The sequence below is a fragment of the Limulus polyphemus genome, unplaced genomic scaffold (genome assembly GCF_000517525.1).
Source record: "Limulus polyphemus unplaced genomic scaffold, Limulus_polyphemus-2.1.2 Scaffold192, whole genome shotgun sequence".
NCBI classification, from domain to species: Eukaryota; Metazoa; Arthropoda; class Merostomata; order Xiphosura; family Limulidae; genus Limulus; species Limulus polyphemus.
Window position 1 is genome coordinate 334,998 of NW_013665802.1, and position 16,374 is coordinate 351,371.

The 16,374-nt window shown below is 29.9% G+C and overlaps 1 protein-coding gene across 2 annotated transcripts in view; it reads left to right on the forward strand.

The window, feature by feature from the left end:
• LOC106478238 (solute carrier family 25 member 36-A-like) overlaps positions 1-16,374 on the forward strand; it is a 23,009-nt gene that overhangs the window by 1,487 nt on the left and 5,148 nt on the right. For both annotated transcript variants that reach the window (XM_022381784.1, XM_013938762.2), the window contains exons 2-7: positions 65-133; positions 3,483-3,755; positions 5,349-5,426; positions 6,719-6,819; positions 8,110-8,176; positions 8,612-8,895. In XM_022381784.1, the coding sequence (XP_022237492.1) occupies positions 81-133; positions 3,483-3,755; positions 5,349-5,426; positions 6,719-6,819; positions 8,110-8,176; positions 8,612-8,895 (856 nt within the window). In that variant the 5' untranslated portion in view covers positions 65-80. The remainder of the gene's footprint in view (positions 1-64; positions 134-3,482; positions 3,756-5,348; positions 5,427-6,718; positions 6,820-8,109; positions 8,177-8,611; positions 8,896-16,374) is intronic.

Below are 16,374 nucleotides of genomic sequence, written 5' to 3' on the forward strand. Positions count from 1 at the left end.
TGATATTCAGTACTCCATTTATTTTTTCAACAATGTGTAGTAATTCAACATTTGTTTTTTCCAGAAAATTCAATTGTTTTATGAATTACGTTATGTCCAGTTACGATACGATAATACATCTTTTTGCTGGCGGGTGAGTCATTCTAAAAACGTTACTTGTTTCTTAGTGACATATTACTACTAGTACTAGTATTGTGGGCGTTTTGTACTATTGTAAGCTAAATGTTAAATTAGTAGTTGCAACAGATTATTTTCCCACTAAAATTATCACTGGGCAAACATAAGACTAAAGTTACAAGGCTTAACAATAAGAAAAAAAGACCACGTTGATCTTGAACTTGAAATAAAGTTAGTTCTTTTGCCTATGCATCAGAATTTTCACTGATTATTGTGGTAATTGAAAATACTGACATAAGAGTAGCATGTTAAATGCAAAAGCTTAGAATGGAAACAACATTCTTAGTTACCAGATTGGCTTTCTGGGTTTCTAAACTTTCACTTATTCTTCTTGTTAAGACTTAACTACTTAGTGTTAAACCTATGTTTTAAAGCTAGTGTAATACGTCAAATTACGTATGAGATTTTGAAATTGCAAATAAGCAAATCAGACAAAAAATTTAAGCAGGATGTAAACAATGTCTTAAAATTTAAAGGACATTTTATTAATTTATTGTAATAATGTAAGTTCTACTTGTTCAGTTTCAGCAAGTTAGTGCCTTATTAAATATATTTATGTGGGACTGTTTAATCTCTATATTATACAGCTTGGTGTAATATATTACTACAAAGAAGGTGAGCTCAAACATTCTTTGTGCAGTCTGATTTTTAGAGTTGGACAATTAACTGGATTAATTAGTTACATATGAACATCAATTAGTTTCACGTAAGGTAAACTTTTAAATCAATTAATGTCATTATAATGATAAATTAATAAAAATGAGTATTTATGGTTATTACTTGTTTTGATTATTCCAAAAATGCAAGTACAGTGAAATCTTATTAATCTGAACATATTTTTACCAAAATAGTTTTGGAATATTGAGACATCCAGATAGCCAAATTGGTCACTTTGAATAGAATGGATAATATTAACAGCAAGTGTTATTGATCAATAAATATAAGAATGCAAACTCGTAAGTATGGGCGTGTAAATGGTAAAAAAATTTATTCTATGTACAAAAAACTTGTTAGTTTATTACTTTACATTGTCAATAAATATGAAAAAATGCATATCCAAAATGGCATATTATTTCATTATATTTCATACTTAATTGGTAAGACTAAGAAACATATATAAATTTTGGCAGGGTAGGAGGCATCTTTAGCTAAATCAGCTTTATTTTTCTAATAGGGTGGTTGGCCTTTGGAATTGGTTGCTTTCAGATCTGGTGCATGCAGTTGTTTTAATGGAGTTTAAGGGAGGGCTTAATAAATATTTGAACAATAAGGGCTGGCTTTGAGTGTTTTATTTTCATTTTAAAGTTTAGTGAACGAAATGGCCTAGATAGACCAACAGGTCCCTAGTTGTCCTTAGATTATATTACTATATAATGTATATATAAATCATCATCTTGTTCAAACCAATTTCTTTATAGAATACAAGGTACATAGTACATGTATTACTTTCTTGTACCAAGAAACATCATGTGTGAATGATGATAATATTTCTATGCATCTTTGTTTTGGAACAATGTGACTTTATATGACTGTAGCATAAATCACTCTGATGAACACTGATGTTTTTTACAGTTTATATGCCCATTACTACTGATCGACCCCTATGTGACTTGTGTAGTCATGTATAAATTATATTTGTAGGAAATGCATGTTTGTTATAAGAAATAGCTGTTTGTATTTGGAATGCATATATACAGATTAATTGCACAGGCCTGTAGTGGTTTTATTGTCTTGAAATATTTGCATGTTCAATAGTTCCTGTATGCTGAATTCGAAAACAATATCCATTTTTCTCCATCACGTTCAGATTTTTCACAAAATGTCATATGTACTTTTACATAAGTGGATCATTTTTATTGAAATTGGGTCACATTTTGTTATGCTTAAAATGTTGACTAGCTATAGATTTCTTTAGACTAATTGTGACATGAAAGTCTTATTGATCGTTCTAGAACCCAAACTTAACAAGCATAATAATAAAAAAAATTTTATTGTGGTAAACGAAATATTTTTTTATGTAAGTAAACGTTTTTTTTTCTTCCCGATTTGTAAAAAAATTCTTACATGATAGAAAAAAATGAATATTATTTTTGAAATAATAAATTGATCTAATTAAGAGTTTTTTTTTTTCCTTCCTGATTTGTAAAAAAATGAATAATATTTTCGAAATCTGAGTACCTGAATTATGAAAATTTCTTTATTAAAATCAAAACAACTTTTATGAAGTTTAGATTTACAGGCCTGTGTTATTGATTAAATTTCCCATTGTGAAGATTTGTCAACATGAAAAATCATCCACATTGTTGATGTCCGGACTAACAGGGTTCACTATAATCAAAACACTGCCATTATGATTTCTCATTATTATTGTAATTAATTTGAGTTCATTCAGCTTAATTGGTTAGTGTCATGTCTCATAAGTAATCAATTAATTATAATTAACCTTTCCGATTATTACTATTTCAGTTATTTCAATTATCCAAGTCTCCTGTGAATAAGCTGTTTTTTGAACTTAATCGATCAATAAGCATAACTATTAATTGATTCACAAATTCCAATAATCACACAGCTCTATTGATTTTGCATTGGAATGGTAGGGTTGAGGAAGTAAATGTGATTGTTTTCAGCGATAGTTACAAGCTTTGGAAATTACATACACATTTAGCCTCAGGACTGTTATAAGGTAATGACATGTATTAGTTTTATTTTGATTTTGTGGTTTAACATAATTAGATGTTCTTATCTAAGTAGATAAATCAATTACTTAATAAAAAAAAATTAATACAGAATTACCATGAATGTCTGCTTAAATCAAGCTACCTACTTAAGTCAACTTGACAATGAGTACAACTTTCCAAGTATACCAATAATGCATTGTCTAATCAGTTGAGTACCCTTACTATTAACAATGTTTTGGGCCATAAATCCAATAGTATTTCACAAAGTTTGGCTAGCTTGGGATTTTGGTTAGACTTAAATTCATACACTAATCTAACAGTGCGAAATAATATTTATAGTAAAAGTACAGTAATAAATTAAAATTAATAATAATAGATAAGTTAGAACATTCCACATGAAAGCAACTCTCCGAAAGTAACAGAGAACTTATTTCTGGATTGTTTCAAAATAAGTTTATGCTTCAATGTACTAGATAATTTTTGTTTTAGGAAACTAGTTAGTGACCTACATGAATTAAAAGGCTTTCAACTAACTAATTGTTACATTAATGTCTCATCAGGTGCATTTAATTTTTAGAATTTCTTGTTTAAAGAATGTGTTCTGATTATTAATTATATTTGGTCTAGAATTGGTGGAACAGCAGGTGCTATTGCAACATGTCCATTAGAGGTAGTTAAAACACGACTTCAGTCATCTGTTGCAAACTTTAGTTATGTGTATGTGCCGTCAGCTCCTTGCAACCCCTCAATAAACAATACAAATCATCAGTGTCATATATACACTTACAGTACTTCAACAAGTTGTAACTCTACCCCAGCAGAAAGTTCTTTCTCTCCAGTTCTCAATTCCACAACTTCAACAACTAGACAACAGACAATTGGCATTTGGCGTTGTCTCAAGTAAGTTTTTTTTTACTATTTATACACATGCACATACACTGTGAAATTAAATTTATTAGTGGTTGTATTCAACAGAGAATAGAGATATAGATAAAGTAGTTTTAATTAGTGAAAAAATTAAACAGTATATCTGAGAAAGAAAGAGGTATATATGGATCATTTGGATCACAAATGAAATGTAAAAGCACTTGTAAATTTTAGTATTTTATGTAGACACTGTCTGTAAATAAGTGTTGCAGTTATAAGTACAAATTAGTCTTAATACCATGTATACGGTAAAATAAAAACATGAAATGTCATTATAATCAATTTATGGACATTTTGTACTGAGTTTATAAATAAACAAGAGTAAAAAAAGATCTTTACATCACATACAAATGTAAATCAGAAAACAAGTTCTGTATATTTGAGTAAGGAAATAAATTATGTTAATATAATAATAGGTAGGCAAACAACAATTTATAAGCATAAGGAAGGATTTTATTGATGGTGGAACATATTACATGTTTTGACAGGACATTGGTCTGTCTTCTTCAGATATGATTAGTACTAAGCAATACAAGGTTTATATATCGTTACAAAGACAAAAAAAGACATAGGGAATAAATGTGCCAGAAATGGTGTCAGCAGGTGAAAGGATATAGGTAAAGGTTAAGTCTGGATTTCTTTCTACATTCACATGGGTGTTGATTTTATGTGAAGGTTTGAATACAGTTTTTGCATTAATGCTCAAACCTTCACATAAAATTGACACCTTACTATCTAACCCGAAATAATCCCTACTAAAGGAACAAAAACAAGGCAGATGTAGTATTCCATGTGAATGTAGAAAGAAATCCATAAAACAAACATCACATTCCTTAGAAATAAGATGTAAAGAACACCAAGGTCACATGGGTAGGAGTGAATTCCAGATATTCACCTTAAGATATCAATATGAAAGAGGACACAAAATACTTTGGGATGAAATTCTTCTCCTACACTAACCCAAAACTAAAAAGAAGAGACTGTTTAGAAACTATAAAAATCATTAAAGCACACAATTTCACTAAACCGTGATAATGGCCCTAGCAACATCAGCCATATTTGGCAAGGTTTATTCACCATTCATACATTTGACCATACTCAACCTTTACTTATATCCTTTCACCTGCTGACACCATTTCTGTCGCATTTATTCCCTATGTTTTTTTGTCTTTGTAATGATATGAAAACCTTGTATTGCTTGGTACTAACCATACCCGAAGAAGACAGACCAATGCCCTGTAAAAACATGTAGTGTTATCCACCAGCAACAAAATTCTTCCTTATGCTTATAAATTGTTGTTTGCTTACCTTTTATTGTACTGTAACATATCTATACATTTTGTCATTCAGCAAAGGATAATATTAAGTTATAATTCAACCATGTAGTTCTAGACATTTAATATCATGTTTATATAAAATGTTGATTTAATGAAACCTATAGATTTACAATTTTAGTTTTATGGCCTTAATAACCTTTTTTTTTAAATAGATATGCAGAGCAGGTTCATACATAGCACTTGTTTATTAAGTGAAGGTATTTATATATATGTGTTATTTCTTTCACAGACACATAGTAGAAAATGAAGGTGCCAGGGCACTCTTTAAGGGTTTAGGTCCAAACCTTGTCGGTGTTGCCCCTTCTCGGTAAGTTACTATATTTCTGTTCTTGCATTATTTGCAGTTAAAATATTTTATGTAAATGAATTACTTAAATATTTTGTTGATGTCAAGGATATTTGTTATTTACAGAAGTTCTGCATAAAGTGAAAAATTGTTTTGTACATATATGTAGGTATAATTTTTTATGTGAATTTTTACCAGTTTTTATCATTTTCTGCCTGTTATGCTATAGATAAAATTATGTATCTTCTGAGAGGCTGTTTTTTAATGTATATACATTGATGAGGATATTGTAGTGAGGTTTTAAAAATTTCCTTTTAACTGCTCCCAAACATGTTTCTATAAGAAAAATGATAACAACAACAGTGCATTAGTGGCATTTTAAACTCACAAGTCCCTTTTGCTCTACATTAGAATTCATTAAAATATTTTTTTCATTTAAGAACTATAAACTGTGGAGTGGTTTGCCTAATAATATGTTGTAAGTTTTACTTTTTTTTACAATTTTGTTGGTTAGCTACATGTATTTGAAATATTGGATTTTATTTAAGTTTTTTTTAGTTTGTTTGTATGACAGAGGAAGATTTTGATAAGCAGAAAAGCCTTCGATAATTTTTTTTGTGTTCTTATGTAAAAAGTGCACAGTTTATTCCTTTCTGGTTCCTATAGGGGGCATAGTTTCCACTTTTGTTGTTTTGTCCTGAAGTAAAAGTATGCATTTATAGTTTGAAACTTGTAACAGATAACAAGTTCCTATAGAACCTCCAAAATTAACAGTTTTACTTCTCTGTGTGGCAACTTTACCCATATCATTTTTTATATGTACTCTTTATACTGGTTTGAGTAAAATTATAGCTATAACAACTGTCATTAGTGCCTCTATATCTTTTCTATTAGCCACTTTATTAAGGGGAGATGGTCTGGTGTTAACACTTTTACCTCAAGCTGTTTGTTAAAGCAATTTGCAGATTAAGCCCTTCACTCAATATCAGAGGTCATAAGGCCAGTTGGATAACAACTTAAATTCTTAATTGGTGGTTGTTTCGTGTAAGTCATTTATGACACAGTAAAGTTAGTGAAGCTTCTCCTTTACTTTTAGAAGATAGAACATTTAATGAAAAATCAGGTTGAATTTTGAACATTATTTACACTTTGAAAACTCTATCATTGAAGTTTGTTTATTTAAATCACTAATTTTATAAACAATTGTGAGAAATGAATTTGAATGTAATTTCTAACTTACACTATATTTTAGCAATTTTACTTGAATCATCTATTTATGATTTCAAAGATATGAATGTGTATGTCTATTCTAGGGCTATATATTTTTGCACATATTCTCAAACAAAGGGTTTTTGTAATGCACACCTCACACCAGATACACCGTGGGTCCATATTGTATCTGCAGCTAGTGCTGGTAAGTTTTCTTAGTTGGAAAACTGTGTTATTTTAAATGAAAGGCTGAAGACTGTGTACTTGTTAATTTGTTAGTAATTTGAGAATGATCCAATTTATAAGGATCTAATTTATTGCTCCATTAAAGCTTAAGTCTAAAATTTACGTTGTGTTAAAAAGAAAGAAGTATTTTATTTTGTTTAAAATTTGTGTTGTGGATGAAGTTTTTGTTTCCTTCCAACTGAATTTAGTATGAACATTAAAATAGTTTAAATTACATTACTTTGTTATTACTTTTAAATGAGTAGAATAAAACACATTTTCCCCTTACTTGTAAATATACCACTTATATGTAACTATGTATATCAAGATTCTAATAACACCTAGTGTAATGTTTAGCTCAGCGTTAACGTTTAGAGTTTCAGATGGTCTCAAAGGTTAATTGCACCAATATTTTAAAAAATTACACTGGTTTTTTTCACTTTTGTGAACAACAAAGGAATAATGTAACAGTGAAAATAATCCATAATTTTGTGAGTTAAAAAGTTCTCACTGCTCTTTTATTGTTCTGAGAACAATGAGTTCTAACTAAAATAAAAAGTGTGGTATCTGTATTTCATTTGTGGAAGTATTAAGTGGTTATTGATAGCCAAATTAACCATGTACTACAAAAACCCAACTGACTACTCTTCGGTTTATTTAACTGTAGTTATTATAAATTTTTAATGAGTGTCATTTTCAAAATGGTTTGCTTAAAAATGGCTGTTATTACTCTGATCTGAGATCTAGGGTTAAACTATCTCATAAAATGAAAATGCTAGATTTTTAAATGTTTCATAAGTAAAATATGAGAAAAAAAAAACCAAGTGTCAAGATTGCATAAAAATGAAACTAATAAAGGTATATATACTTTCAGTAAACTGAGCCATGATTTTACTTTGACTCTGAAAATACATTGTAGTAATAAACTGGCAAATTACAGTATACTAAATAATTAGAAAGGTATGTTGAAAAGAGAAAAGAAAGTTGTTTATAATTAACAATATTTTTTGACCTTCAGATATAACAGAAAAACATGGCTTACCAGCATATCAAATTATATCAGAAGAAAAAGGAAACCTTTTTATTTTGTGTGAGAAGTTATGAGAAAAAAAAAGTTATTTCACTTTTTTTTTTTGTGGTTTAAACTAGTTTTTATACAATGCACATGCACACGCACTTATGTGTAAGAAATCCACCTGTTTGTTAGTTGGTTTACATGTAGTAGAACTGCTTGCTTATATTTTCAGAACAAATAACTTTTTCTTTACAGGGTTCATGTCCTGTTCTGTAACTAACCCTGTCTGGGTTGTGAAGACTAGGCTACAATTAGATCAAAGGTATAATGATTAAAAGCTCTTATCAACCATTTGCACACTGTTTATGGTACTTTGTTGTAAAATGTTTAGGTTTTATGAAATTTATCTGGACCTGGTGAAATGTTTTGTGATTATGTAATGTTACATTATGAACAAAGAAGGTTGATTTATATAGTTTAGATAGAAAACTTCTCAGTGTATAATATACACAAAGATGTCTATTTCTTAAAATATATCACTTGTATTTTGTAAATAGATAACTAGTATATTACAGTATATATTTATATAGAATAATGAAAACAAGATTTGTTAACTTTCAAGTCTGTTAGATAAAAAATCTTCATACTTCGTAAGAGACTTTTAGAAATAGAAATATATTCTTTTGTTGTTGTTTTTTTTTGCAAAATATAAAGTACTCTGAACTATAATAAAACTATATGTATTTTTATTTTTCAGAACATTTGGAAGTACTTCAGCAAGAAACTGTATTCATGGGATTTACAGATCTAAGGGTATACGAGGATTTTACAAAGGACTCAGTGCTTCTTATTTTGGTATCTCAGAAACTATTATTCATTTTGTGATTTATGAGTTTATCAAAGCAAAGCTAAGAGAAAGTTCTTTGAGGAGAAGGAGAAATTGTTATGATCCAAATGCTAAATCTAGTAGGGACTTCCTTGAATACATGTTTGCAGGAGCAGTTTCTAAAAGTTGTGCATCATCAATAGCATACCCACATGGTGAGTTTCTTCTCCTGTTTTTGTTTCACTAAATATGGGCAAATAAATTGTTTTGAACATGTATCATGTGTTAAAAAACTATATATACATATGTATACATAATAATAGTATTATTAATGGTTGTGTATACAGTTTGTAATGTCTAAGTAAAATTAAATACTTTATAACTTTAAACACATCACAAGGCTGTTATATGTACATATATCTTGCCAATAGAGTTTATTAAAAAAATACTAATGAAGTCAGTCTTTTCCATTTTTAAGCTGTAGATATGAATAGCAAAAATTTCACCAGAATTTTCTTTAGTGTGGATTTAAGTAATTTTTAAGGAAATAATTGGAAAGAAATAATAATAAACTATGTTAAATTTTTATATTTAAAGAACTATCAGCAAAATAATCTTTTTTATGGTTAAAAAAATGAATTAAAATAAATTATGTGTGAATATTTATTTATACTGGATATATTTGTCTTATTTACATTGTTGTCATATTTTAAAAGGGTCTTGTTTTAACTCCATACTTGCTTTAAATGTCACTCTGAAAAATAAAATTAGGTTTTGGATTGTTCAACTTTTTGCTTAGCATTTTCACCATTGAACAGATTACATCTTACTACTACTACCTTCTGATTGAAAGCACTAAATAATCTTTTATTGCTAATGTCAATAATGACTACAACACACAGAACAGTTCATTATTGAAGCCTTGATTGTAAGATGTATGTTACTGTTTATGTCTAGGTAACTAGCATTTCATGTCTTAAAATTGATAAGAATCATGGCAGTTCAATGACATTTGTCATAATATAGAATAGGTGAATTTTTCTAATTGTTACATGTGATTTTATGACATATCTAAAATTTCATTTTTGTAACTTTAGAGTTTAAACTAATTAAGATTTTTTTTTGTAGACTTTTCCATTGTATTCCATTTCTTAAATTGTTTCAGGTTGTTCTTAATTTCTAACTATCAGTGTCTATGTTTGTCAAACTTATTAGCAGCAAATATGCAGATATGTAATGAAAAGTGTTGTTTGAAAAAAAATGTAATTTTCGATGTTGTGTATATGATTGTAATCTTCAAAATTATTGTATTATATGAGTGGAGAATGCCCTGACTCCCTGACATTTCTGTTTGGATGCTGTATGAGTGAAATAGTTTGTCTGTCATTGTATTTGTGTCATTGTGGTAATTTTTTTATTATCATACTGTTGTAATTGTCAGCCCAAAGTATTGCTTTGAATAGATTAGTGGAAACTTCCATTACACTTTATGTAGAATCAACATTAGTGAAAGATGCATAAATACCTGTAGATCTGTCTAAAACATGTAGTATAGCATTATCAACCTGTAAAGTTGAAACCTGTTGTGTATGCATAAAGTAAATCAAACAAAGGAAACATGCATCTGTGAAATATTAGGAGAGTAAGTTAACCTAAAGAACTGAAGTTTAACATTAAAAATCTACTACTACTATAATCCTTCAAGAAAAATTAAAGGAGCTGGTTTTTATACTTGTTTTTTAAATTAAATGTACAACAAAGTTTAAAATAGTGTATATTTTAAGAGCACCATTTATTCACTGAATTCAGCTAGTGGCTCACTAGTTACAAATGTAGAACAATATAACCCTGAATTTATTATGGTGAGGTTTAGGATCTGACTGAATCTACTTTTGACAAAGAGTTACCACAGTAGTGAATACTCTCCCTCACCACCAGTGTTGATACAGTATTTTCAAGTACATTGTATATTTTTGTTAAGCCATCAGAAGTTGTGTGTATAGCACAATTGATTTGATTGAAAACAGTTTTGTATACTGAGTCTGGTGTAACATTTTTTTTAAATACTAACATAAATTATTGTTATGCATTTACAAATGAACCCAACTGTTATTTTTATCATTTTTTGTGGAATATTCTTCTTCTATGATAACATCTTCAGAACAAGTGGTGTATTGAAGAGAAGTCTATTCAAAAATTAACTTTTTTGATGTGATGTATTCCTTCTGTTGGCTGCTTAATAAATTCAAAGTGAAGATTTTGTTGGCTGCAAATCACTTAAAAATACTCATGATGTAAGCCTATCATCAGAGGTCTCAGTACTTTTTAACAGTCATTTTTCTAATGTTACTGTGGCCTGGTAAGTATCAATAGAGTGCACTGTTACATTAAGTGTCCTGATCATACATTCCAGCTCTTTGCTGGGGACCTTACCCTGCTTGGAATCATGCCCTTTTTTTTGTGTGCATGCCAGATTTTTTTAGTTTGTTGTAGAATCACTCAGATGTGAATTGAACTGTATGACAAAGATTTTGAATATTAGTTAATGATCAGTTGATTTTCATTTTTTCAATATGTGAGTGAAAGGAAGTGGATGGAATGTTTGGTTTCCAGATTTGAATTGTGAAGAAAAGAGAGCAGAGAAATAAATTCTATCACTTGACAAACTTTTTAAAGTTAGTGTAATGTAATTATGCTTAAAAACAGTTTTATTATTCATATAAATTAAGAATTGAGAAAAAAATCCACTTGTATGTTACACGTTTTGTGAATAATGATGTGGAGTGTGTATATATGACAATACTTAAATCTGTGTTTGCTGAAGATGTAATTAGGGATTTTATGACAGTTGTCAAACTGTATTTAATCGGAGTTTATTTTTACATTGTTTTAAAAAGCATATGATTTTTCAGTGTTATAATTTTTAGATGCACTTTTGTGTGTAAATAGTGAAGCCTAATAAAGACATTCTTCAAAGGTCATGTTTAAATCACCTGACTGTTGGTAATTTTTTATAAGTAGTGATGTGATAGATGTAGAGAAAACTTTGTCAGGTAAAAAACAGAAGTATTAATCACATCATTTAAGATGTTGCAGACAAATGAGTTATTTTTTACTCGTAGCATATTTCAAGTCAAAATGTTCTACTCTTTCTGCTAAGTCAGTTAAGGTGGGAATATATACTGAACATTAATATGTGTGATAATGTATCACATTAAGACTGACAGTAATGTAAATCACGTCACAAAAAGGGTTTCCAGTAAGATAGTGTATAACAGTATTTATTAGTGGAATATAACATACAAGGAATAGTTGACATGCTATTATACACTCTTCTTATTACCATTCTTTTTGTGATATAATAGTACACACACACACACACACACACATATAGTAACGATTTAATGCCATACACTGCCAGCTAAGAGTTGACGTTTTACACGTTAAAACTTACGAATTCATAATGTTTTGTGTGAATGTGATATTGCTAGAATGAACTATTCCATACTTTAAACATTGCTACTGGCGTGTCTTAGAAACTAAAAAAATGGTTAGGTTGGAGTTCTCATTTTGAAGCTCAACTTTACCTTGCTTTATTAGGTCACCAGGAGCTAAATACAAGGTTTACGGTTTATGGTTCAGTAAGAAAAATAAGTAAATAAATAAAGCAACAAATTTCTCACATTATAGACCACGTTATTTTTACCCACTTTGGCTGACTAAAAAGGTACACGTGAGTCATCCGAAATAAATTAGTTGAATTTGGTTCTTAAACGTGTAAAAATTCTTTACTAGATGTAGTGAGGAGAGGTTCGCCCCCCCAACAAATTTGATATATTTTGTAAAAGTGCAAAATGGTGTATATCGTAGCTTTCAGTAGTGAGCAAAGAATATTGTTCAAGATGGGTAAAATTATTACGTAATTAGTTATTTAAGTAAACCAATCGGAATATAAAATGTTTCCTTTCGTTAGGTACGAACGTAGTCTTATCTTGTGTATCTAGTTCACTCGCCCTCGTGTACATGTTGCTGCTATACGTCACTGCTCTTGACATTGCTTGTACTACTCTCGCGCCAGATATAGAAAGAACAAGAATAAGTCAGTACTTTACTCAACATATAACAATCCACATGTTGTTTTAGAAAGGATTTTTTGTAAACATTAGTAATACAACATTTCCCACACATTATGTTGGTGACGTAGTATATCATTCTCTGTTGTTGTTTTTTATATTAATTACGAAACGATCAATATTATATAATGAAATATATCCTTCTACATTGTCAACATACAACCACTGCGTTGGTATAGGAAGGGTTTTTATTCATATAATAATATCGTATCTAAAAGATTATGTTGGTAAGGTATTATACCGTTCTATCTCAGTTTTTGCGTCTTAATTTTAGAAGGGGGTAGATATGTTACCGTGTCCATTTACATTGTTAATGGAATCCCCCTCACCCCAAGTCTTATCGAAATGTAACTTGAAAGGTAAAAATGCACGTGTCTGACTGGGAAGGCGACGTTTTGATCAAAGTAACCTTCCCATTTTTCACATTTTATTTTATAGAGGTATGTGGCCACACTGTTAACTGTTATATAAAACTTAGTCAAATTATGTGGGAATATCTATGGTTAGTAGACATGTGCATATTTTTAAAAAAATGGAGGAAGGGTGAAGGTGGGACAAACATTCTTTTTTAAACCAGCACCTCATGATACCGTTGCATTGTATTGTGGCAAGTTTGAAATATCAACTCATTCTGCTATTTTTAATAAATTTATATATTAATAAAGACATTTTGTACTTACACATTCTAACGTAATGCAAGTTGTATTTTTCACTTTGTTTTAACCTAAGACGAGTTGATGCAATTTTTTTACTGTAAATGCGTTTTCATGTAGCACAGCCCCTACCTCTGTTTATTTGGGGTACAAGGGCAGGCTTAAACATACCCGGAAGGTAACCCTGCCGTGATTGGGGCTTAAGAGTAGGTTTGCTGAACTCGAATCCGGCATCGAATTTTTTGCTCCCGGCTTCTCTCAGGATCTCTTGATACTAATTTTGAAACTCTGTTCATACCCCCACTTACAAGATAGCGAAATCAAAACTTGGCACACGTGCTGAAATACAACGGGCAAGTGTTCTAATGGGGTTTTTTTCGGATATGAACCATCCATCCCCTGTTGTAGCTATAGAAGTAATCGGGGAGATTAATTGGGGCTCTGTAAATCATGGGGAGGGGTCTTGGAACCCCGCAGTGCGGGTATTTCATGAACTATAATTTCGCGCATTGTAAGCTGTTTTATGATTATAATCTCGAATTTGAAAATCAAGTATGAAAATGTTCACACAAGAGCAGACTAAGTTTTACTTTTTATTTTCTGAATCGAATCCATAGTAAAAAAGGCTATTTAGATATTTGAAGAATTTAATATTGTACGGCGCAAAAAGAAACATTGCAGCAAACGGAGTTTTATTAATTATATCGTTACACTGGATAAAATGCGTTGTTTGATTGGGCGTTGGTATGTCAGACACATTTCTAGGTTTGTAAGTTTCAAAAGAGACTAGAAATATTTGTTGGTTATGATTTGGATGCGGCAGAAGATTAAGTGTGATGAAAACTGGTATATATGTATATATTTTTTATCTTTTCGTTTAGTCACGCGGTAGTTAACGGGTTATCATTACGCGTGGAAATTTGAAGGCCAACTCCATAATGACGTCATTAATGATTATTGATATAGTACAACTGACTGCTGTAGACCAGGCAGGGCTTCCGTAGTATAGATTAAATAAACATCATTTTAATTGAGAATGAAAATATTGCTCAAATATTAAACTATTTGAGCGGAATTAAGGCACTATTGATTTGAAGTGTATGTAATAAATAAAATAGCAGTAAGGTGTCTAGTCCAAATAGTTTAGCATTTAACAGTTTAAGATAAGAACATGAAGAACATTTATGCTTGTGACTATTAGTATTAATAATTATATTATGCTTAGAATGGTGATGCCTTATGTTTTGCTTAAATTATAGTTGCAGAAAAGGGTTAATTTTATTAGGAAAAATGCATTTGTTTCTTCCTAAAAATATGCAACTTTAAACATAGATGGTATGAAGTTTTAGCTCTTTGAATTTGATATTAAAACTGAGTATATAGCTATAAGATGCTATGTAAGTATTAGAATTTTTTGTAATGAATATTATTGAAGAAAGATCTTTATAAACTATTCTAATCACTCTTTACTTTATACTCTAGAACCCTTAAAACATGTGTCTTTAAACTAGTTTCATCAATTAATATGAAATTTAGCACCTGGTGAATTCAGTTGAGTACTAGGTGACAGTCTTAGTGTGGACTGAACCCATGTGTTGAGATTGGCTATTTCACAGGAGGTAGAAAATAGAGAAGAGAGCATATGGTAATAATCCTTGAAAATATGGTATTTCAAGTCCCAGTGCATTTGTCATTTTGTCAACACTTGATACTTAACACAATGATTGTATCAATTGATAAACCACTATAAAGTGGCTACAGAATTTCAAAAAATCAGTTACACTATACCTGAAGGGAAAGGGGAGCTAAAGCTCGAATTCAAAAAAAATCCCTGTATCTAGAGAATTCAGAATCTTGCCTTAGTGACATCACACAGTTTTTAGCTTCAGATCAATACATTGTGAAACTGGAATTTTGAAAGAGGTGTGAAAGTAATCCATTAAGAAATAACTGAAAATTATAAGAATTTATTTTCAACTGGAGTAATGCCATTTATAAAGTAATGAACTGTACATGCATACTGAATTATTGAAACTCACCATAAAGTACAAGTGCTTGTTGATTTTTAATTTTACTGTTAAGATAAAATTTTACCATTTATTGATCTATTATGACATATTTTTCTGTAGAAGCGGTCTCGTCTCATTTCAAACCCTATTTATTTTAGTTTATTCACACTATGTTTTAGTAGATAATATATTACTTTGTCTGCTTTGTTTGACTTTTAACATGGTTCCTATTTTTTTCTGAATTGATTGTTGAATATCTTCATCACTCTGTTCAAAAACTTTTTGTGGTGTTCTGGAAAGTTCTCTTAGTCCAAGAAATTTAAGATTTATTGAAAAACAGTTGTACATGTGAGAAAAGAGCTTGTTACCATTTATTTAGAGCAGGGTTTCTCAAAATGTGCATTTGGTGTTACAGAAGGTGTGAATTGAGATTGCAACCCTTTTGGAAAATATTTTATTTTTCTGTAAAACTTACAGAAAAAAATAGTAATGCTGTTTATTTTATCAAATTTTACCTAATAAGAATAAAATAAATAAATTTCATACAGCATTACATTTTAATACCTTTGAAATCAAGCTTTTTCTTACTAGTGCAACACAAGATAAAGATGTGGAAATAGAACTATGGCATCAACTAACACGTATACAACCAGGCTCACTAAAATAATTGAATAGCTCATGTTAAAAGTGTTAAGTTACAATTCTCCTTCTTCATATTTTAGCCGACATAATAGAATTTTATAATTTAGTAGTTCATTGTGTTGTTATACCTCCATCCATTTTGCTATTTAAAAGTTTAATAAAGCATTAGACAGTTAATTATTACAATTTCTTGAAAATTTTTTAATGTAGGATTGTGGCAAAGGTGCTATCTGTAGGCAACTAAAGGGGTTGTGACA